At 42.4% G+C, this 22,609-nt stretch overlaps 1 protein-coding gene across 4 annotated transcripts in view; it reads right to left on the bottom strand.

The window, feature by feature from the left end:
• The window catches only part of PAPOLG (poly(A) polymerase gamma), a 63,583-nt gene that overhangs the window by 28,130 nt on the left and 12,844 nt on the right, over positions 1-22,609 (bottom strand). For all 4 annotated transcript variants that reach the window (XM_043511952.1, XM_038396711.2, XM_038396710.2 and 1 more), the window contains exons 6-8: positions 21,292-21,345; positions 15,533-15,644; positions 13,844-13,933 (exon numbers count right to left, since the gene is read on the bottom strand). In XM_043511952.1, coding sequence (XP_043367887.1) covers positions 13,844-13,933; positions 15,533-15,644; positions 21,292-21,345 — 256 coding nt within the window. The remainder of the gene's footprint in view (positions 1-13,843; positions 13,934-15,532; positions 15,645-21,291; positions 21,346-22,609) is intronic.

The following is a 22,609-nucleotide window of genomic DNA, read 5'->3' as shown; positions in this document are numbered from 1 at the left end:
AAGCTGAGCCCTGTTTTCCCTAGTCACCCTCATCAGCGAGATGTCAGCCAGCAGGTTGGCTGCCTGTGAAAAATTGTGGGATAATTTTACAATGAGTTCCCTTCAAAGCTGCCCTGCAAGCCATGATCTTTTTGTCCATATGCACAACTGCCTTCCCACTCCTGAAACTCACCATGATTGGGGTGCTTGTGGAGCTGTGTGCCTGTTGAGAGTCTCAGAGAAAATGATTTCTATGAGCAAAAGGCCCTTTTTATTAAAATGTTTCAGTCGTTTGCTGAAATAAAGCAATCCCTCTTCTGTTCAGCACAGACCTTGAACACCACATCACACCCCCCCACGGACTGGCTGCGGCAGATAAGAAAAAAATCCTTGGCGCAGCAAAGAAGAGATGTTCTGTGAGGTGCCACAGTGCAATGAGAGACAGACCAGGGCATGGAAAGAGTGCTGGAAAGCCAAAAAGCATGACAGAAAAGAGAATGCTGCTTTTGCTAGGCAAGCGACAGAGCAGATGATAAAAGCGATGGAGGATCAGACAAAGATGCTCAAGTCCTTGATACAGCTGCAGACCGAGCAGATCCAAGTTCAAGTGCCTCTGCAGCAGATGCACGATTCTTTGCCAACCTTCCTCCTTCCCCCAGGGCCACGCATTCCTTTTCACTCCACAGCACTCCTGAATTTCCCCATCACTCCAGCTATCATTGTGCAAGCTGTGAGAGCGGGTGGAGTGACACACAGTTGTGAGGTTTTACTCTTTTTAAAAATAAAGCCCAAGGTATTTAATGGTACAGCATTTTTATTCTGTGTTCTACAAAAGCGTATAGCAATCAATTCACTCTCAGGTACAGGCATCTAAAGCATTTTGTTGCATGGATCTTGGGCCCCAAAATTGTACATGGATGCAACAGGGAAGCAACTCCCAAGCAGACACGTGTTATTGGGGGTTTAGCCTGCCATTTAAACACCTCCAGTGAGCTTTCAAATGGCCAAAGGCACATTTGACTACCATGCAGCACCTGCTCAGCCTGTTAAAATGCTCCTTGCTGATATCCAAGTGCCCCGTGTAAGGTTTCATGAGCCAGGGCTGTAAGGGGTAAGCTGGGTCTACCAGGATTACTATTGGCATTTCCACATCCCCCACTATGAACTTGTGGTCTGGAAAGAAAGTCCCTGCCTGCAGCTTTCTGTACAGGCCACTGTTCCTGAAGGTACGTACGTGATGCACCTTTCCAGACCAGCCTGCACTGATGTCTGAAACTTCCCTGGTCATCCACATGCACCTGCAACACCATGGAGAAGATCCCTTCCGATTGATGTATTCAGAGGCAAGGTGGTCTGGCACTAAAATTGGAATGTGTGCACCATCAATTGCCCTGCCACAGTTAAGGAAACCCATCTCTGCAAAGCCATTCACTATGTCATGCACATTCCCAAAGTCATGGTCCTATGGATGTGATTTATTGCCCTTCACACTTGGAGTAATATAGCCCCAACAGTGGCCTTTCCCCACTCCAAATTGATTTGCGATTGACCAGTAGCAGACTGGATTCTTCAGCTTCCACAGAGCGATTGCAACACGCTTCTCTCAATCTGGTGTCCTTGTGCCACAGATCGGGGGCCAGCTCAGCACATAGCTCCATGAAGGTTGCTTTCACATCCTAAAGTTCTATACCCACTGATCGTCATCCCACACTTGCATGACAATGTGATCCCACCAATCAGTGCTCGTTTCACTAGCCCAAAAGTGATGCTCTACCATATGCAGCTGATCTGTGAATGCACAAAGCACCGATAAGTTGCTGCCATTTATATCACAGTCAGGTGCCTGCGATTCATCCTCTGCTAACTTTGCAAGTAACTGTGCTGCCATGCACGATGTCCTCACGACAGCTAACAGCACATAGGAGAGAAGTGCAGGATCCATCCTCTCTCACTGCAGATGCTGGCATGCACTACGAAAGAATGACAGTTGGAAAAACAGTGCGAAAGAAAAACAGAAGCCATTGTAGGGGTGGGACACAAAGCGGTCCATGACCATACATTTTGCACGTCCCAGGATGCAAGGCGCTTCATTTCTGCATTTCCACAACACCTAGCGACAGATGGTGTTGCCAGGCATTGTGGGATACATACCCACAGGCCACTGCTCTCACTGTCGACAAAGATGCCCCAAATGTGGACACGATCTGTCAACGGAGGGAGCAAAATGTAGACACTTTGGCAACTTTGCTTTTGTCAATTTTTCCTTGTTGACATTAGCTTCATTGACAAAAAACTCGTTAGTGTAGAAAAGCCCTAATTCTTCTAGCTGAAGAGATTGCTATTATAAAGGCTGTTTTTAAATGGAGAAATGAAACAATGAACAATTTGAGAGATGTCTAAATGTATAGTCATAAAATGTATTAATGCCAAATTTAGATAACCATGGAGGAAATGGATTTTTCTTAATGATGGATAGAAGATCAAAAAACCTCTAAAATGGTTTTTAAAACAGTCAAGTGAAAATATAGCTTTACCGTCAATAGGATTATGAAAGGCAGCTATTTCCACTAGATGGACCTTAAGCAAAGAAATAGACAAACTTGCACATTTTAGGTGTACTAGATATTCTAAAATACATTGAATTGGAACAGATACTGAATCAATAGCCTTAGACATATTTTCCATTTAAAATCTTAACATTTTCTAATTGACTGTTTCCTAGAATTAGGACATGCTACACTTCTACAGAGCAAGATCTTTCTAGATCTGTTAAAGTTCTATTGCCCAAAGCAGTTAGATGTAACAATTGGAGAGCTAGATAAAGAACTCTCCCTCTCTGCTGGGACAATAGGGCTGGTGTTACTGGTAGAAGTTTGCATTTCCCCTTGGAAAGAAGAATTAGGTGCATCTACCATTGCGGTCTCAGCCATAATCATCACTTGCATAATTCTGGCCAAGTCTTTTTCAATACCTTTAACAGTAGTGGGAAAGGAGGAAAGTTAATTAGTCCCCTAGCAGAGAAGAAAAGCATATGTCACGAATATTCAAGCTCTCTTGAACAAAAACAAAGGAATTTTGTATTGAACTTGGTGCAAAAATATCCATGTCCAGGAAGTTGCAAAGGCTGAAAGTGTCCTGAACTACTGAGTCCTTTACTAAGCACTCAAGCGTCTTAGTCTAATCTCTGTTCAGCTTGCCTGTGAACTGCTTGTGAGTTCCCACTACGTGCAGGGCGATCAGAGACCGTAGAATACACCAATTCCATAGCTTTCTTGCCTCCTTGCAAAGCTGAGATAAACATGCCCCTCCCTGTTGGTTCACATAATACATTGCTGACATATTTCTGTGGTGACTTGAACTATCCTGTCCTGTACCTGTAGAAGGAATGACTTGACAGCCAGAAGGATGGCCTTCAGTTCTAACATTCATGTGCAAGTGTGACTCGAGGACTCCAAAAAGAAAAGGAGTACTTGTGGCACCTTAGAGACTAACTAAAATTTATTTGAGCATAAGCTTTCGTGAGCTACAGCATCTGATGAAGTGAGCTGTAGCTCACGAAAGCTTATGCTCAAATAAATTTTAGTTAGTCTCTAAGGTGCCACAAGTACTCCTTTTCTTTTTGCGAATACAGACTAACACGGCTGCTACTCTGAAACCTATTATTTGAGGACTCCAGAGACCTTGAATAGATTGAGATGCCCCTTCCCCATCTCTTCTTGGATACATTTGATGTAGCTATTGCAGGAATGTGGGGGAGGTAGAATGATACTCCTCAGAGCATTCTCTAGGCTCAACCACTATATTAGAGAGGCTAGTGGCTTTTTTGGGTAATGATGATTACTTTGAACATACTGTCCAGCTCTAGGACTCCCTTTTTCTTTGGAATTAGAAAAAATTGTAATAAATCCCTTGGTTCCAGAACTTTTCTAGGACCCCCTCTATTGCTCCTGCTTGTAAGAGTTTGTATTTATGTTCTTAGTACCCTCTTATGAGATGGACCCCCTAGAAAGGGAGGGGGGGTTGTGAGAAGGAAGGTATTCAAATTTGATAGCATAAGCCTTCTTTATTATGTCTAACATTCGTCCGTTTGAAGTGATATTTTTACGACTCATGGAATTCTGAGACAGACTTCTCCTAAAACAAGGATAGAATGATCCAGGCTTGGTTCACAGATCTCAAAACCTTATGTCAAACCTGCAGCCTAACATAAGGCAAAGAATTCTTCATCCTCTGATGTTTAAAGGCTCTTTTCCTCTGCTAAGGCAAAGGAGGACTGTTGATGCCGATACTGTTTGGGTAGTAATGCTTATGATATCTAAACATGGGACCAGGTGACCATCTAAAGGATTGAAACCGTCCCAGTGATCTTGCAGAAAAAACAGTTTCTTTTGTCTTTTCTATAACTTCATCAGTTTTGACTACATAAAATAGTCACCCTTAAAAGGGAGATCCTCTGTTCTAGGCCATGTCCAGAGGCAGAGAGAAGATCTTAGTCACACATCTGCAGAGATCAGTGAATGAAGGAACTGATCCGGATGCAGTGTCCGATACCTCAGATGATGCTTTAAGTGCATGCTTCATGATATTCTGACTTATGAGGGTATTAGCTAGTTTTGTTGATCTCTGGAAGATTTTTAGTGAAAAAAGGGAGATAGCGTCCCCAAAAATGGAATTGGTACCTTGACATGACTGCTTACTAATTGGCAACTCATGTTCAATTTTCTTCCTAGAGAATTAACTTACTCCTAATCAAAGAAGGGATAATGATCCGTTTTGGATCATTTGATCATAGCTGATGCAACAAGTCAGTCACTTAAGATGAAGGTGTAGAGGGAAAAACAGAATAATTTTCCCTAAGGATCTGATATGACTTGTCAGCTTTCTCTGAAAGTGGCTGATAGGAAGAAGGGTTGGACCATATTGATTTATCTGGTTCCCAAAGTCCATCTAATATTGGTAAAGATACTGAATTTCTTGAAGTGGTATCTAAAAATGTCAAAAACTGGGTGGGTGACCTCTTTGAAAACCATTTTTCCTTCAGTGGCTATCTGTTGGTCTTTGAAATGTGAGTGCAGATATGTATTCCATTCAGGTGTGTGCGCCCAGCACACTGAAGCTGGTGTCCTTTGCTTAGTACTACCTGTCAGGGTGGCGCTCTGGCCCCTCGTAGCTCTCCACTGGCTATTTAAGTACAGCACCATCCTGACCTCCCTTAGTTCCTTTGCACAGAACATCAAACTGAGACAGAGTGGGTCATTGACTAGACATCTACACCCACATATCAGTTACAGTACAACTAAGTAACAGTTTTTTCTTCGAGTGGTTGCAGATTTTTTATTCCACTCACTTGACACACAAGTAGTAACAGAAGGACTTGGGGCTCAGTCTACTTAAAGAACGACTGCAGAACTTTCCCAAACTTCCCAAAGTTTCATGTGATCTAGATGCAGTTGTAACAGCATAGTACTTGGTAAAAATATGCACTGAAGGCCATGGTGGCCTTGCAAATGTCCAATATCAAAACATTGCTGAGGAATCAGAAGATTAGGGTTGGAAGAGACCTCAGGAGGTCATCTAGGCCAACCCTCTGCTCAAAGCAGGGCCAATGCCAATTAAATTACCCCAGCCGGGGCTTTGTCAAGCCAGGCCTTAAAAACTTTTAAGGATGGAGATTCCACCATCTCCCTAGGTACCCATTCCAGTGCTTCACCACCCTCCTAGTGGAGCAGAGTTTCCTAATATCCATCCTAGACCTCCTCCACTGCAACTTGAGACCATTGCTCTTTGTTCTGTCATCTGCCACCACGGAGAACAGCCGAGCTCCGTCCTTTTTAGAACCCCCCTTCAGGTAGTTGAAGGGTGCTGTCAAATCCCCCCTCACTCTTCTCTTCTGCAGACTATGCGATTGTTGTAGTCCGAGTTACTCCATATGCCATGGTAAAGCAGGAAGTTATCCACCTGGAAATGGTCTGAAGACTGCCTGACACTTCATCCATCCTGCCTAGGAGACAAAGAATCAATGCAATCAATGAGATGGTCTAGCCTTCTCTACATAGAATGCCAAGCATGGTCTCACATGCAACATATGAAGCTGCTGTTCATCTAGACTTGAACATAGCTTAAGAAAGAATACTAGTAAGAAAATTGCTCTGTTAAAAAAAATTGAGCGTAGCCTTAGGGACTGTTTATCTTTGAAATACTGCATATAGGAAGGTCCTTCTATTAGGGTCTTCCATTTGCTTACTCTTCTTGCAGATTAAATAAAGGAGGGATAGAGAACAAATTGCTAGGGGCTCAAACAGAGGTTCCAGGAGGACAGCCAGTACACTGTTAAGATCCCACAATAGATGTTATCTTCAGAGGTGGAAAGAACTACCATGGAGTTAGCAAAAATTTACTTCCACTGAATCAGAGGATGGAATGCAGAGATTGCTGGTAAGCAGACAGTCAGCAAACAGAAACCCGAGGACTGAAGGTGTAATCAGGTAATCTCAAGTGTCCTGAATGTGAGCTAGACTCACCTGAATTCTGAGCTAGTGACCAAACTAAAAAAAAAGTTTCCATTTGGCCAAATCAATAACCACAGTGGAATTTTGTCTATTAAGTAAAAGTCACTGGACTGCTTCTGAACAGTGTCTCTCTTCATCTACCCTTGCAGCATCCACACTGAGGTGCAGATTGCCTAGTGCTGGATGCCAAATTTGACCATTGTGGTGAATCAGTAGGTTGGGATACAGCAGAATATATCTGGAAGGTCAGATTGAGGTAGTCAGAGAATCAACACTGCCTTTACCACAGTGGTGCAACGAGTATCAGTTTGGCATAATCTAACTTCAGTTTGAGAATAACTTGAGGAATGAGTGGGATTGGCTTGGGGAAGGCATACATCGCTAATCCCCAGTTCAGATGGAAGGCATCAGTTAAAGAGCCTGGACTGAGATCTGCTCGAGAACAAAAACTGGCAGCTGTTTGCTGCCTTTTGGTCTAGACAGGTAAATCTTCAGAATACTCCATTCTTTGGAGATGGACCTCAGAACCCTGGTGATGGACTGCTTGTGATTCTGGGACAAATGTCTGCTAAGATGATTGGCCACTGATTCTGAGCACCCAGTTAGAGTGCAGCTATGGGAAATGGCTTCCTTGATGCAAAAGTGCCAAAACTTCATTGCTCCACAACAAAGCTGGCTGAAGCAGGCTCCTCTCTGCTTCTTTCATAAACACATTGTGGTGGTATTGTCTGAGAGTATATGAACCACTGCCCTTGATCTGAGCCCAAATGGCTCAAAGTTCCAGGACATTGACATGAAGAGAACCTTTCTGTTCTGTCCACAAACCTTGAACTTTCAATGTCCCTAAATGTGCTCTCCAAGGTTTCTACAATGAATGCACCAAGCAGGACCATAATTAATCTGATGTGTTCACCACTCTACAAATGCCAGAGGGCTGGTAGCACTTTTACTAGGCTGTCCAGTGATTGAAAATCCTGGAGATAAGTCAACTTCAACCAGCCTTGAAGAGGAGAAGACAAATCTCACATGCTGGACTATGTACATGCAAGTGGACATATGACCAAGCAACTTCAGGCATACACAGACTATAGTTGAAGGATGAGATCAGAGGGATGGACACAGGCAACAAATTGCTTGAAATTTCTCATTCAGCATAAAATCCCTTTAACTCAGAGTCCAATAGACCCCAATGAACTCAATTTTGTGTTTAATGCTGACTTTTCTTTGTTCAAATCAGACCCAGATCAAAGAGACATAGCATGAAATGGACATGTAGGACTTGGTTTTGGACTTTCCCTTCATTAACCCATCATCTAGGTAAGGAAAAACATTAATGCCTCTTTTTCAGAAATATGCTGCTACTACAGTCATGCATTTAGTAAATATATGTGGAGCTGAGAATAGGCCAAAGAGGAGCACTATGTCCTGATGTTGACCTGCCACTACAAATCTCAAATTTCTTGTGGCTTGGGAGAATTGTCACATGGAGGTAGGCTTTCTGAAGATCAGCATACTAGTCATTCATCCAGCTTGGTGAGAATCACCACTAAGGTGACCATGATGCTTCTTATGCATTTGTTGTACTTGTTCAAACACAGCTCTCAACCCTCCCTTGGGCTTGGGGATCAGGAAATACCGTGAGTAAAACCCCTTTCCCCCTAATGCTGAAGGGAAAACTCTTCTACAGCTCCCAAAGCACACAGAGCCTGGACCTGCTGTAGGAGCAGTGACTTGAGAGGGATCTCTGAAAAGGGATGGGGTAGGGGGTAAGAAGGGGGAAATGGACAGGAACAGGATGGCATAACCTTATCCCACAGTACTTAGGATCATTTGTCCATATATAGTTACTGTTTCCCCAAGCCCTGTAAAAAGTGAAATAGCTTGCCTGCAAATGGAGGTGATATGGTTGAGAAGAAGTTGATAACTGGAGTGTTGCTCTTGATAGGTGAGGAGCTGGCTGGCTGATTATTGGGACCAGGAAAGGACCTCTTCTGGGACTTATGTCCCTTCCTAGAGAATCTTGCTGCCTACTGGGGTAAGCTGACTGCCAGAAGTAACCGAGTAGTATTGTGGCTGCTGACTTCCATGATGCCTTTATCACTGGAATATAAGCCTCCAATTAACAAAGTAGCATGAGAGTCCTTAAAAGAATGAATGGAGTATCAATTTTCTGGAAACAAAAAAACATCCATCAAAAGGCAAGTCCTCTATGCTTTGTTGGATCTCAGAAGCTATGCCAGAATTCTGTAACCATGAGGCTCTTCTCATTGAGACAGTAGAGACAATAATACTGGGGAAAAGTGTGCTCTGTGTCCTGTGTGGATTGCAGTGACTTCTTGGTCACCAGACGACCTTCCACAATGAATGCCTTAAACTCTTCCCAGGAGGATTCTAGCAATTTATATGTAAATTTGGACACATTTTGTAAATTAGGAGGCTAACAGCACCTGCTGATTAGCAATGTGAATTTGTAATGAGGAGGTTGAGTACGTTTTTTTCTTTCCATTAAATCTAACCATTTATATCTCCCCTGATGCAACCTCTCACTTGCTGCTGCTATGACAAGTGAGTTAGAGGCTGGATGAGAACAGAAGCACTGAAAACCCTGCATAAGGGCACAATACCTCTTTTCAGTATGCTTCACTTTGAGTGGTAAGGAACGTAGGGTACATTTTTGCAGGCTCCAAAAAGTGCTTCATTTATAGGGAGAGCTACTCTCCTGGGAGCCATGATTGGAGAAAATATACCAACTTATTAGTACTGTCCTGAACAAACTGTCTGAATGCCCAAGTTTGTAGCCATTCACCTCAGGAGATCTTGATACGGCTTAAAATCCTCAGGTACAGGACAAGAGGAAGCTGGCACCGTAGAATCATTCAGTGAGGAGAAAGAAAAATGAAGTGGAACCAATGAAATCTCCTGTGGCAACACCTGCCTCTGTAACAATGGTTGAGACTGAACTAGCTCAGAGTGAAGATGAACAAAGATCAGTGACCTTGCTCTGGACTGACCTGTGCATTGGGACCTCACAGATTGAGGAACATCCCAAGGAGGCCATTGAGGATAAGGATATGGCATTGGTGGCCAGTGGGAACTGGACCAATACCCTTATCCCTATTGTGGGAGCAGTGCCAATCTCTGTACTGCTAGTGATCCCCAGGAGGTCTCAAAGAATGAGAATAGTACTTTGAAGGTGACAGAGGCAGAAGATGTTCCCAAATTCTCTCTTGAAGAAACTTCCAAGCAGTCCTGTGGCAATGGAGGAACCACTCAGCTAGAGCAAGCAAACATCCAGCCTCACCTGAAGCCCAACATGCAGGCTGCAGCAATGCTGATGATGGCAAAGCAGCTGGTGCCTTGAGTAGTGGTAGGGGCATTGCCCTCACATGACACCGGAATGGACATCAGTAATGAAGTCAAAATGTGGTCTGCTCTGAAATGGTCATTACTGAATATTGTAGCTGAACTGATGACCCCTCAGTACCAATAAAGGGGCCAAATTTAGCTCTGCATCCTGATTTTTAAGCAGTGCAGATGACAGTGCTGACAGCAGTGAATATTCTGTAACCAGTCTAGGAGGTATTGATAACACAGAAGAGGCCACCACAGTTGAGTGGTGCTGAATTAATAGAATGTCTGGGGCAGAAAGGCAAAGCAAGACAGATTGTGCCTGATATGTCAACAGACCAGAAACAAATTGATGTCAACATCAATGTCATAGGTACCAGACTTGACAGTATATGTCAAATTGTTCTCATCTCAGTACCAGAGAGTAGATAGACAGCCTGCCTCTATCCTGTGTACCAGAGGAATCTGTCAGTCTGCACTCCTCGTAGGAGAGGAAGAGGACTCTCTCCTAACTTTGCAAAGGTTCTCATCTATTTTGAGACTCATTTTCCTCAGAGTCTGAATCTGGCTGTGGAACAGCCCTACCGGCTCTGAGGGATTAGACAATTGGCAGAGGTTTCCAGTACCAAAGCAAGACTCATGGCCTGCTCCATAAGGTGCTGCTTCAAGCACAAGTCTCTAGTCACCAGGATTCTTTTTTGAATGACTTACAGATGGAACACTTTCCTTTAAAATGTGCCCTTGTCCAAGGCAAAGTAAAAACAGTGTGGGGGAGTTCCTATTAGGGATAGCCACCCCACACAACTGGCAGTGTTTAAAACTTGGTTAGGGCATCATACCAGGCTAAATCCTAACTAAATACTAAGGGTACTTCTAAAACTATATACACAAGCTCACATCAAAGCACAAACAGTGAAGTGTGAGGGAAGATACCACACAGGATGCACCCAATCCAGCTGCAAGTGGTGAGAAGGAACTGAAGGGGATTGGGTGGTGCTGACCTTAAATAGCGTGAGGAGGGGCTACAAGGGGCCAGAGGATGCGAGTGCCACCCTGCTATGTACTACTAAGTAAAGTTCTCCAGCTTTGGTGCACTAGGAATGCACACCTGAGTGGAGGACATGTCTGCAACCACTGGAAGAACTTCAAAATTGGCACCTTCTTGTTCACCAATTCATGAAGCTGGATAGTGTCCTCAGAAGGGGATGATGCAGAAGCAACACTCACATTCTCATCAGGAAGAGAATCACTCTCCAACTCTTGTTCTTTTTGCTGAAACTTCACTTGAAGAGGTGGATTCTCCTTTTATTCAGAAACTATACCAGACACTAAAGTGGGAAAGTGTTCCAAACGTTGAGGATCCCATTGTCTCTGGTCTGTAGAGCTAGATTTTCCTTGATCTGGAACCGGGAATCCTGGCTTTTGAGAACAGTTAGGGAAACTAGGAGTCAGGCAGGATGCCCAAGGCAGCATATGCCAATCTGACCACAGGATGTCATTCTCAAACTGACTAGGGAAACAGTGTTGTGAAGAAAGTCTACCTCTGAAATCACTTATCCAGCTCTCCTTCAAAATGCAGATCCAATAATGAAACCTATTGGTCAAAACTGTAATTGGAATTTGTAAAAGAGATAAAGGTGAGAATTTGATGAATCACCAGAGTGAGGTCAGATATGTTTTGATTTAGCCTTCCTTTTTCTTGGAACTGAAGTACTTTGTTCTGGTATGTTATCTGGCTCTTTGGGTCCCTTATCTGGAACCACCTCCCTTCAAACCATTGTAATAATCTTTGTATAAAATATGCCTTGTGAGATACAATTTGAAAACTAATAACTTGAAGCTGAATATGGTGAAACATATGTAGCAATGTTATGTGTTAAGTTATGAACACAAGCTGAAATTAGGTCTAAAATGTATTTGCCAAATAAGTTTGGGTAAACCAGCTTCTTAAAGACAAAGGACAAGCTGATGCCTCTAGCTAGATGTTAAAATTGATGGGCAGTCACCTGCCACAGAATCACCATTTGACAAAGAAGGGAGGGCAGGAACAGATCAATCTGCATTTTAGCAAACAGCATGGAACCTCTTTCACCATCAGACTCCTTGACTCCATCCTCACAGTGGGATAGAACTTTATCTAGGGGTAACCCTCAGGAAAATGCCTTTCAGAGTGTGACTGAACTGTAAAAGCGAGGGGCAAACATTCCAAGAAAAGGAAAGAAAAAAAAAAAGGGAAAAAGAAACAGCCTTTGGACTTTGGGAGCAGGTTCTGGCTTGAGAATCAGTCAGCAATATTACTGGGAACACATGGTAAGAGACTTTACCTTGAACCAAGTTTAGTTTAAGTTTTAGTACTAGGAAGCATTTTTTGTTTCTCTTGTAACCATTTCTGACCTTATTGCCTTATACTCACTTAAAACCTCTCTCCTTGTAGTTAAATATGTTTGTTTCATTCTTTAATCAAAACTAATCCAGTGTTTTAAACAGTATGGGTAACTCCCTTTAGGGTAGAAATATTGGATCCATTGCCCCTCTAAGGCATCTGGTGTGTCCAGGACACATTTTGGGGGAAACTTTGAGACTGGGAATGTGTTGTGGTCACCTTGAAAGTGATAACCAAGCCTGGTGGAAGCCAGAATGACTGATGTGTGGCTGACAGGCTTCAGAATACACAGATATGCAGAGTCTTCCCTGTGTGCTAGAAGTCTGAGTGGCTCAGGTGACAGCTACAGCAGCAAAGCATTGTGAGGCACCTAAGTTTGCAGGGCAGTGCTGACAGTCCCCCCACTGGTCTGGATTGCCCCCCAGAATGTCAGAGGGGCTCAAGTGTTCTGGAACCAGATTTGATGTCTTAGGTACAGATGGCTTTGTTGATTTGGAACTGGAGGTTGGTGTTGAGGCAGATACCTTTACCATGGTAGTCTGCTTGGATGCAGAAGTACTCTGAGCCTATTCAGGCCTCCTATTCTTTCCTTCAGATCTCTTCAACACCTATAATCCCAGAGGTCTGGCAGTAAGGTGGCTTGGGGGAGCCTGTTTAGTCTTTCTGGCCTGGGGAATGAACATACTATAAATAGCACAAGGCAAAGGGGAATGTCTTTCCCAAGGCATTTAAGACATCTGGCAAGAGTGTGGCTATGGCATGTCATCTTTTAAAGCCATGTTTCTTCATCTTCAAATCTGCCATGGACAACTGTACCAAGTCTTGCTGAATAGCTGAACTATCCTAAAACCTAACCTAACACTATTAATTGATTAATCTTAAAAACCAAAAAAACAAAAACAAAAAACCCAACCACCCACTCTCCTTCCCACCCACCAAGGCACTTAACAAAAAGTTATGGATCTAAGAGATCCAGAGAAGTCCATATCCATCTGTCCTTTGCAGTTGAAAGAGACTGAGGCAGCATTTGGTGCCTGAGAATTTACTCAAACACTGGGGTGAGGGGCAGGAAGGGTGTGGGAGCGCTCTTACGAGCGCTCTTACCAGAAAATTCCATTGTCCAAATTGCACTGGTTGGCACATCCCAAGAGTGAAAATATGCAGAGGACACTCAAAGAAGGTTAGTTAAGTTTATATAATCCATTGTGCAATAGGCATACGAAAAGTAGAGGCTTATTGTGTGAAAAGGTGGTGTTCAGCAGTTCTCATGACAAATATATAAACACGCTTTAAGCTACTTTGACCCCCATGGAGACATTTGCCTCACCTTCTATGTATGACTATTTACCTAGCATCATGACTACTCAATACACTATTTATGAGTGTTTACTACTTTAGCTTGTCTGAATAAAATTTAGTTTTGAAATAAAAATTGCAGTTCTTATTCACGATCACATACCTGGCAAGTTTGGCCTTTTAAAAAGATTCCTGAATTACCCCATGAAACGTTCCTCAAGTGGTTAGACATGTTACTCTCAGCCTTCAGTTATCTAGACTTTTCATGAACTTTTCAAGAACCATTAAGCTTCTGGGTAGAGATCAAGAATGATTGTGTTTTACTCACGTTTTGCCCACAGTTTAATTGCTCTAAGGGTTAGTCTGAAGTTCTCCTTGTGTGGCACTAAATGCAGAATTTCATCAGTAACTCTGCAACCTACAAGAGATTTAAATTGCAAATTTAATAATCTCAGGTTTTTGCTAGTTTTCCACTTCAGTTTTGTTGAAAGTTTCTAAAGTATAAATTGTATAACAATTGCTTGTATAAACAAAATCCATATTTTACTACTGTAAATACAGTTAGAGGACGTTAGTAGCCTCCAGTATGCACCCACATACCTTGTGAATATCTCATGTTTTCAGAGTTTAGGCTGCAGCTATAACAATTTAACAAGTGAAAGTCCATTCTGCATGAGATTGGGGGGGAAGGGAGGGGAGAAGAGGAGATCTAAGAGCCAAGTCGATCAGTTTTAACAGCCACACACAATTAGACAGAACTCAAGGCTGCAGAGTAGTTAGGTTAAGCTCAAAGTATCAGAAGACTTCCTTTGTTTTAAGTAATTCATAGCAATAGTTTACTTTTATAGGTATCACCTCATGTCAAGTGCTTTAGCTATTAATGACAGACTAACATGGCCACCACTCTGAAACCTATCAGCAAAAAGAACGAGTACCACCTGTGGCACCTTAGAGACTAAAATGTATTTGAGCATAAGCTTTTGTGGGCTAAAACCCACTTCATCGGATGCACGCAGTGGAAAATACAGTAGGAAGATGCACACAATGAAAAAAATGGGTGTAGCCATACCAACTAGAATAAGAGTAATCAGTTAAGATGAGCCATTATCAGCGGGGAAGGGAGAGGGGAGACTTTTGTTGTGATAATCAGGATAGCACATTTCCAAACAGTTGACAAGAAGGTGTGGTAACAGTAGGGGGGAAAATAAGCATGGGGAAATGGTTACACTGTGTAATGACCCATCCACTCCCAGTCTTTATTCAAGCTTAATTTAACGGACACCATAAAGAATTTTTTTCTTATTGCTTATTTCTCCCTGCCCCCCACTCACACCTTCTTGTCAATTGTTGGAAATGGGCCATACTGATTATCACTACAAAAGTCCCCCCTGCCCGCTGATAATAGCTCACCTTAACCAATTACTCTTGTTATAGTTGGTATGGCAACACCCATTTTTTCATGTGTGTATACATCTTTTCCTACTGCATTTTCCATTGCATGTATCCGACGAAGTGGGTTTTAGCCCACAAAAGCTTATGCTCAAATAAATGTGTTAGTCTCTAAGGTACCACAGGTGGTACTCGTTCTTTTAGCTATTTATATACAGCAGCACTGGCATACAGCTCCCCCCGTAGTGGAAGAGACAACCAACTGGCATAAGCACAGTGAATAAAGAATCAGGAAAATGTTAGGTATTGTCAGACATTTGCCTTACTCATTAAAGTGTCCAATATCCAGAACTGACAGAACCTTGATCTATCCAGATTTTAAAAAAAACAAAAAAACCACTTACCCATCACTGTGGTATCTAAATATCTCAGATCTCATCCAATAAAGCATACAGGAGAATATTGGGAATCTATGCAATAGGAGTAATGTCTTTTTTGTACAAACTTGGAAAAGGTAATTTGTAAACAAAATACATGTCTATTTCGAATACAATTTAACATTTTACAAAATATTTTCTTATCCCACCTGAATGATAGTTATCAGGTTTAAGATTAAAACAGAAGTTACCATTTAAGCTTCGTATACATCTTATATCCAGGCTTCTTAGACGCGAATCATCTCGAAGTTCCAAGTTATCAGAAATAGTCTGTACAGCCAGTCTTGCAAACACAAGATCAATCTTGGGAGAAAAATTTCAAGTGCATTATGCTTTGCATCTATAGAGAAGTATAAGCTGAAGTAACAATTTTAAATTCTCCTCAATGAATGCTACAATTGTGCAAATCTGGAGAGTTCATCAGATTATTAGGATTTAGTGCACTAGATCAAGAAAACAGGACATATAGCTGTCAAGCAGCATGTTTCATGGTGGGGGAAAAAACATTTTTGCTTTGTTTGAAACTTCACTTTTTTTCTTTTGACAGGAAAGACCACTCTCCCCCCCCCCCCAGCCCCTTTTAAAAGGGAAGGAAGCCATTTTGCTTATAATTTAAGTTTCAAAACAAAAATTTAAAAATTTTCAAGAAGTGGAGGTTTTCTAAACAAATTGACATTTCATTGAAAACCAAAAATGGAACTTTTCTATGCAAGACATCAACCCCCTTTCTTTAATTAAAGAATTTGACCAGCTCTGCTATACATGACTAAAGGGTGGGTAACTTTTTCTGCATTAATAGTTCCTGTAGTACTATAGATACTATGTTTATTTTGTACTTTCTACAAAAAGTTGTCTCTTTTCATGGAGAATAGTCTTTAAATACACAAAGGCAGCTTTAGAGTTCATATTTTGTGAGAAAGATTCAGGACCAGATTCTTCAGCCTGTTACAGAGTAGCAGCCATGTTAGTCTGTATTCGCAAAAAGAAAAGGAGTACTTGTGGCACCTTAGAGACTAACAAATTTATTAGAGCATAAGCTTTCGTGAGCTACAGCTCACTTCATCGGATGCATTTGGTGGAAAAAACAGTGGGGAGATTTATATACACACACAGACAACATGAAACAATGGGTTTTATCATACACACTGTAAGGAGAGTGATCACTTAAGATGAGCCATCACCAGCAGGGGGAGGGGGAAGGAAGAAAAGCTTTCATGGTGACAAGCAAGGTGGGCCATTTCCAGCAGTTAACAAGAATGTCTGAGGAACAGTGGGGGGTGAGGTGGGGGGGAGAAATAGTTTTACTTTGTGTAATGACTCATCCACTCCCAGTCTCTATTCAAACCTAAATTAATTGTATCCAGTTTGCAAATTAATTCCAATTCAGCAGTCTCTCGCTGGAGTCTGTTTTTGAAGTTTTATTTTCCACCGAATGCATCCGATGAAGTGAGCTGTAGCTCATGAAAGCTTATGCTCAAATAAATTTGTTAGTCTCTAAGGTGCCACAAGTACTCCTTTTCTTTCAGCCTGTTAAGCTTCGAGCCACCAGAGCATCACATTCTCCCTACATCCAGGAATCCTTGAGTGGATGTAGAACCACAACAGTAACGTTATGCAACCCCCTCCTTGTGACCCAGCATATGGGACATTGTCAGGGTGTTTGTGGGGCTGATCCCTACATGCAGGAAAACCTAGCATGAGCTACACAGGTCTTCAGACCCCTATTATGCAGTAGACCAGCACAACTGTAATCAGGAGAATGCAAGGGTATCTTAAAGCAATCTTTGCCCATGCTCCTCCCATTAACTTGTACCAGGTAAAGCTCAGCTTGAAGAACGTGGGCCTTGAACTTTATATCCTTTGCTATGGCTATATAGTCATGTGTGCTTCCCCCCCCCCCCCACACTATGTTAAGAAGTATTCTAGACTCTGACAAGGAAGATTTGCTTCAAAAAAAAAAAAAGCAACAATTACCAGATGCTGTTTTCAGTAGGAATGTAAAAGATTAACTGGTAAGCATTACGTTTATCGACCTTAACTGTTACCCCTGCCATGCCAGGTTGGCTGGAACGGCCACAGGAACCCCCACTGTGCTAGCCTGGCCAGAGCAACCTCAGTTAAAGATATAATTTTAATTGTTTAACCAGTTAACTTTAACCGATATTTACATCCTTAGTTTTCAGTACTGTTTCTTAATCTCCTGTCCTCTGAATTTTTACATTTTGATTTATTTAGTCATATCAGCAACACTATACTACTCTGCTAACAGTTGTACTTTTCTAGGAGCTATCTGCCCATCAGAGCAGATGTACTGCTCCGAGTATTCTGACTTGTCTTGTCAATATATTAAGGCAATATAGTAATACAATTCATTTTTGGGGGGAGCGGGGAAGAGAAGAGATAAATAGCAGTCTGGCCTACTTGTATGAAAGCAGTGCTTAATCTCTATTAAGGAAATAAGGACCCAAAATACAATATCTTGCCAAGATAGTGATCCATAACAGGAAAGACTCAAAAAACCTCAATTGTTACCCATGTTTTCTGAAAACTCCCTCTCATTTTGCAACTCCTGTTCCTTGATGTACATTTAGTATTTAGACAGTTTAAGTTGGATTGTTAACAATAAGATACTTTTGTGAAGAGTTAAAGTATAATATACAGTGCCAAGACCTTCTGATGTACTGTTTAGGTATTAACCATAGAACAAGTATCACTAGCAACCTGATCCTCAGACACACTACTGACTTCTGACAGCATTCCCTGCAACTGGCAGATACTGTGAACCAGAACTTAAATGAGGAACTTTTAGACAGTCTTTGTTTGGCACCACTGCCTCAACTTTTGCTCCTCAAACGTTCACGTTTGTCCTATATGGCTCTCTTGCTGTTTGAGCAACTGGTTTTTGCAAATACTGGTTTATTATTTTGCCCAGCTAATATATTCAACCAGCTCCTGTGGCTCCCTCTGCACTGCTCCAAGAGACGCTGGAACGTGAAGGATGACCCAGCACACTCTCAGATCTTGGGAGACAGGCCAGTCCTTGCTTACAAACAGCCCCCCAACCTGAAGCAAATACTCACCAGCAACCACACAGCACACAACAAAAACACTAACCCAGGAACCTACCCTTGCAACAAACCCCGTTGCCAGCTGTGTCCACATATCTATTCAGGGGACACCATCATAGGGCCTAATCACATCAGCCACACTATCAGAGGCTTGTTCACCTGCGCATCTACCAATGTGATATATGCCATCATTTGCCAGCAATGCCCCTCTGCCATGTACATTGGTCAAACTGGACAGTCTCTACGTAAAAGAATCAATGGACCCAAATCAGACGTCAAGAATTATAACATTCAAAAACCAGTTGGAGAACACTTCAAGCTCTTTGGTTACTTGATTACAGACCTAAGAGTGGCTATCCTTCAACAAAAAAGCTTCAAAAACAGACTCCAACGAGAGACTGCTGAATTGGAATTAATTTGCAAACTGGATACAATTAACTTTGGCCTGAATAAAGACTGGATGTGGATGTGTCATTACACAAAGTAAAACTATTTCCCCTTGTTTATTTCCCTTCCTATTGTTCTTGTGAAGTGCTGGAAATGGCCCACCTTGATCACCACTACAAAAGGTTCCCTTCCTTCTCCCCCCCCCACTGGTAATAGCTCACCTTTCCTGATCACTCTTGTTACAGTCTGTATGGTAACACCCATTGTTTCGTGTTCTCTGTATATAAAATCTCTACACTATATTTTCCACTGTATGCATCCGAGGAAGTGAGCTGTAGCTCACGAAAGCTTATGCTGTAATAAAATTTGTTAGTCTCTAAGGTACCACAAGTACTCCTTTTCTTTTTTCTGGAGACAAAATCCTGCTCTTGGTCTCTGGAGCAAATGAGCCACTTACCTCCCTCTGCTAGAATATAGTAGCCAGCCAGCGGGAAGCTAAGGGGTACAGCAGAGAAGGGACAGTAGCTGCTCAGCACACATCTGGATCCCACCAGAACTACTCCACAGAACTGCCTTCCTCTGCAACACTCTCCACTCACTGCAGCAAGAGCTAATTCAAACACTTCATTTTAAGAGTGTGGCTCAGGGAACACATTTTTAATTTATAAGAAAAATGAATATTTAAGTTTCCTTGAAGGGTCACAAGCAGCCTCAGGGACATAAACTGGAAACTTCTGTTCTAAAAGATGGCAAGTCTCTTCTGCTTCATTAATCTGATGTGTTCTTCCTTGAAAGTCCCATCACATTTACTCAAGTCAATTCATGCTATACATTTCAGGGGCAGAGGGGAGAAGAAAGGGGGTCACTGAGTAGGAACGTGTGTATCTCAAAACCCTAGCTCCGATTTTCATCCCACAGATATTTTTTCTACTAAGGCCTAGTCTACATGACACAGTTAGGCAGCTTATGCCAACCTAATTATGTCAGTGTCTATGCTACAGCCTTGCTCCTGATGAGGTAAGCGCCCTGCTACACAGACATCATAACTCCACCTTCACGAGAAGCGTAGGACTCACATCCATGTAATTAGGGCAATGCAGTCTCTGTCACTTACCTCAGCTGTTGGCTGTCAGTCAATTTCATGGCAGGAGCCCTGGGTGGCTAGACCTTGCTCCTGGCTGGGAGCTGGGGCAAAAAGCCCTGGGCTACCAGGCCCTGCTCCTGTTCCCTACCAGGAAATTGACAAGGCTGCTCTGCTCCCAGTGGGGAGCTGAAAAGCCTTGAGCGGCTTCTCCCTCCTCTTGCTCCTGGTGGGAAACGGGGATGGGGCAGCCTGCTGGGACCCTGTGGGGTGAGCTGCCAGCAGAGCTGAGACACAGGCCTCTGAGCTCCCCACACAGCCTCTCTCAGGTCAGTGGAAGCATCCCTGGTGGGGACATGCAGCACCGACTCAAGGAGGGTAGGGTGGACATGTACCCAGCAGTAATTACTGAGGTGGCTGTAAATCAACCTAATATAGCTCAATTTACATTTCTAGTGTAGACATATCCTAAAATAGAAGTTTAGTGTAATGCAATCTGGGGAAAGGCATGCCCCACGAGAGCCTGACTGACTTTGTAGTCTTTTAAAGACTTGTCTATGTGAACATTTAGTTTGTGGCAAGCTGGGGTATGAATCTAGCCCACACTAGGACTATCCGTTCAAGTACTCTGCTGACATACATTAACAGTCTGTTAACATGCTTTGATCTAGTCCTCTTTGAAAGAGGACTGTTAATTCACATCAGCAGAGGGCACAAACAACGAGACTGCAGCAAACTAGTGTGTGAATCCAGCCCACCCCAAACTAGATGAGCTCTTAGGGTATGTCTACACAGCAATTAGACACCTCTGGCTGGCCTGTGCTAGCTGACTTGGGCTTAGGCAGTGGAGCTGTTTCATAGTTGTGTAAACTTCAGGCCTTGGACTGGAGCCTGGGCTCTAGGACCCTGCAGGGTGGGAGAGTCTTAGACTTCCGGGCTTGCGCCCGAGCACTACACAGCAATGTAACAGCCTCTCAGCCTGAGTCTGCTGACTTAGGCCAGCCATGGGTTTTTCTTTGCAGTGTAGACATCCCTTAAAGCTGGTCTGAAATGCAGCATGCATCAAAGTGCTACACTGCAACTCCCCATGTGGACACTGCTGGCATGAACTAAAAGGCAACTAGCTCACGTTAACATAGTCTTAACCCAAGCTAGGTGCCTTTTAGTTCATGCCAGCAGTGTCCACATGTTGCAGTTACAGTGTAGCACTTTGGTGCATGCTGCAATTCACATCCCGTAATCTGAACTGCAGAGCTGTGTACACAAGCCCTTACACTTTGGGGTACTAATGAATAACCTTGCAAAATAGTTTGTTGTGCCAGTGAGACCAGAACCAGCTGATACATCATTAAAATTCCAAAGCAAAAAACCAATCAATCGGCATTTTAACAAGACACTAAACTTTAATTCTTACCTCAATACCATCAAATTCAAACTTGATAACTGGTACATACGCATCTTCTATTGCCTGTAAAGTGGGAAGGGAAAATGCCCAATAGTTTTTGCATTTTTAAAAAGCAAGTCTTGTGTTTCACCTCCTGACCTTTTGTTTCCCCCCCCCCGGATGTAAGGCCAGAAAAAGTATTTCACCAATATTTAAAAGTACTAACACAAATCAATTTGCTAGACCATTTTGCATATATGCAATACAATACTTAGTTAGTCTTCCCATTTCTCTTGGGAAGGTGGAAAGTCCACTTTTTTTAAAAAAGGGTGTTTACATTTGTCTGCTGTAATCAATAAGATTGCAGCTGACAGCAGTTAATGCTCAGCTACCTTCAAAAGTTGAAAAAAGCTTGGTTTAAAATGCAACTCCTCTAAAATTTAGATGATTACTTGGATTGCCTTGAAATTTGAGTACATGAGAACATAAGAACGGCCATACTAGGTCAATGGTCCATCTAACCCATTATCCAGTCTTATAACATTGCCAAATGACCAAAAGGTAATGAACAGAACTGGGTAACTTCAAGTGATCTATCCAGTCATCCAGTCCCACCTTCTGGCAGTTGGAGCATGGAGTTGCATTTCTGACCATCTTGTGTAATAGCCATGGATATCCTCCATGAACTTAAATTTAATTTATTTATTTTTTAAAATTAAAAAGTTCTACTTTTGGCCTTCGACATCCTATGGCAATGTGTTCCACAGGTTAATTGTAAGTTGTATGAAATGTACTTTCTTCTGTTTGTTTTAAACCTGCTGTCTCTTCAGAGCATCGGCTGGCCCCTGCGTTATGTGAAGGGGTCAACACAACGTCCTTATTCCCTTTCTTCACACCAGTCATGGTTGCATAGACCTCATATCCCCCCTCAGTCGTATCTTTTCCAAGCTGATCCATCCCAGTCTTTTTAATCTCTCCTCATACAGAAACTATTCCAGACCCTTCATCATTTTTGTTGCCCTTCTTTGTACTGTTTCCAATTAATATATCTTTTGGGAGATGGTGCAACAAGAACTGCACGCAGCATTCAAGGTGTGGGCATACCATGAATTTATATAGTAGCATTATGATATTTTCCATTTTATCATCTCTTCCCTAATGGTTCCTAACTTTATTTTGATAGCCATCGCACATTGAATGGATGTTTTCAGAGAGTTATCGACAATGACTCCAAAATCTCTTTCTACAGCTAATTTAGACACCACCTTTATATAGATGTAATTGGGTTGGTTTTTTTAAAAATGTAATATTACATTTCATCTGCCATTTTGTTACTCAGGCAAGTGAG

Source organism: Dermochelys coriacea, chromosome 3 (genome assembly GCF_009764565.3).
Source record: "Dermochelys coriacea isolate rDerCor1 chromosome 3, rDerCor1.pri.v4, whole genome shotgun sequence".
NCBI lineage: Eukaryota > Metazoa > Chordata > Testudines > Dermochelyidae > Dermochelys > Dermochelys coriacea.
The sequence above is the reverse complement of the archived record's forward strand: the minus strand, read 5'-3'. Positions and strand labels throughout refer to the sequence as shown.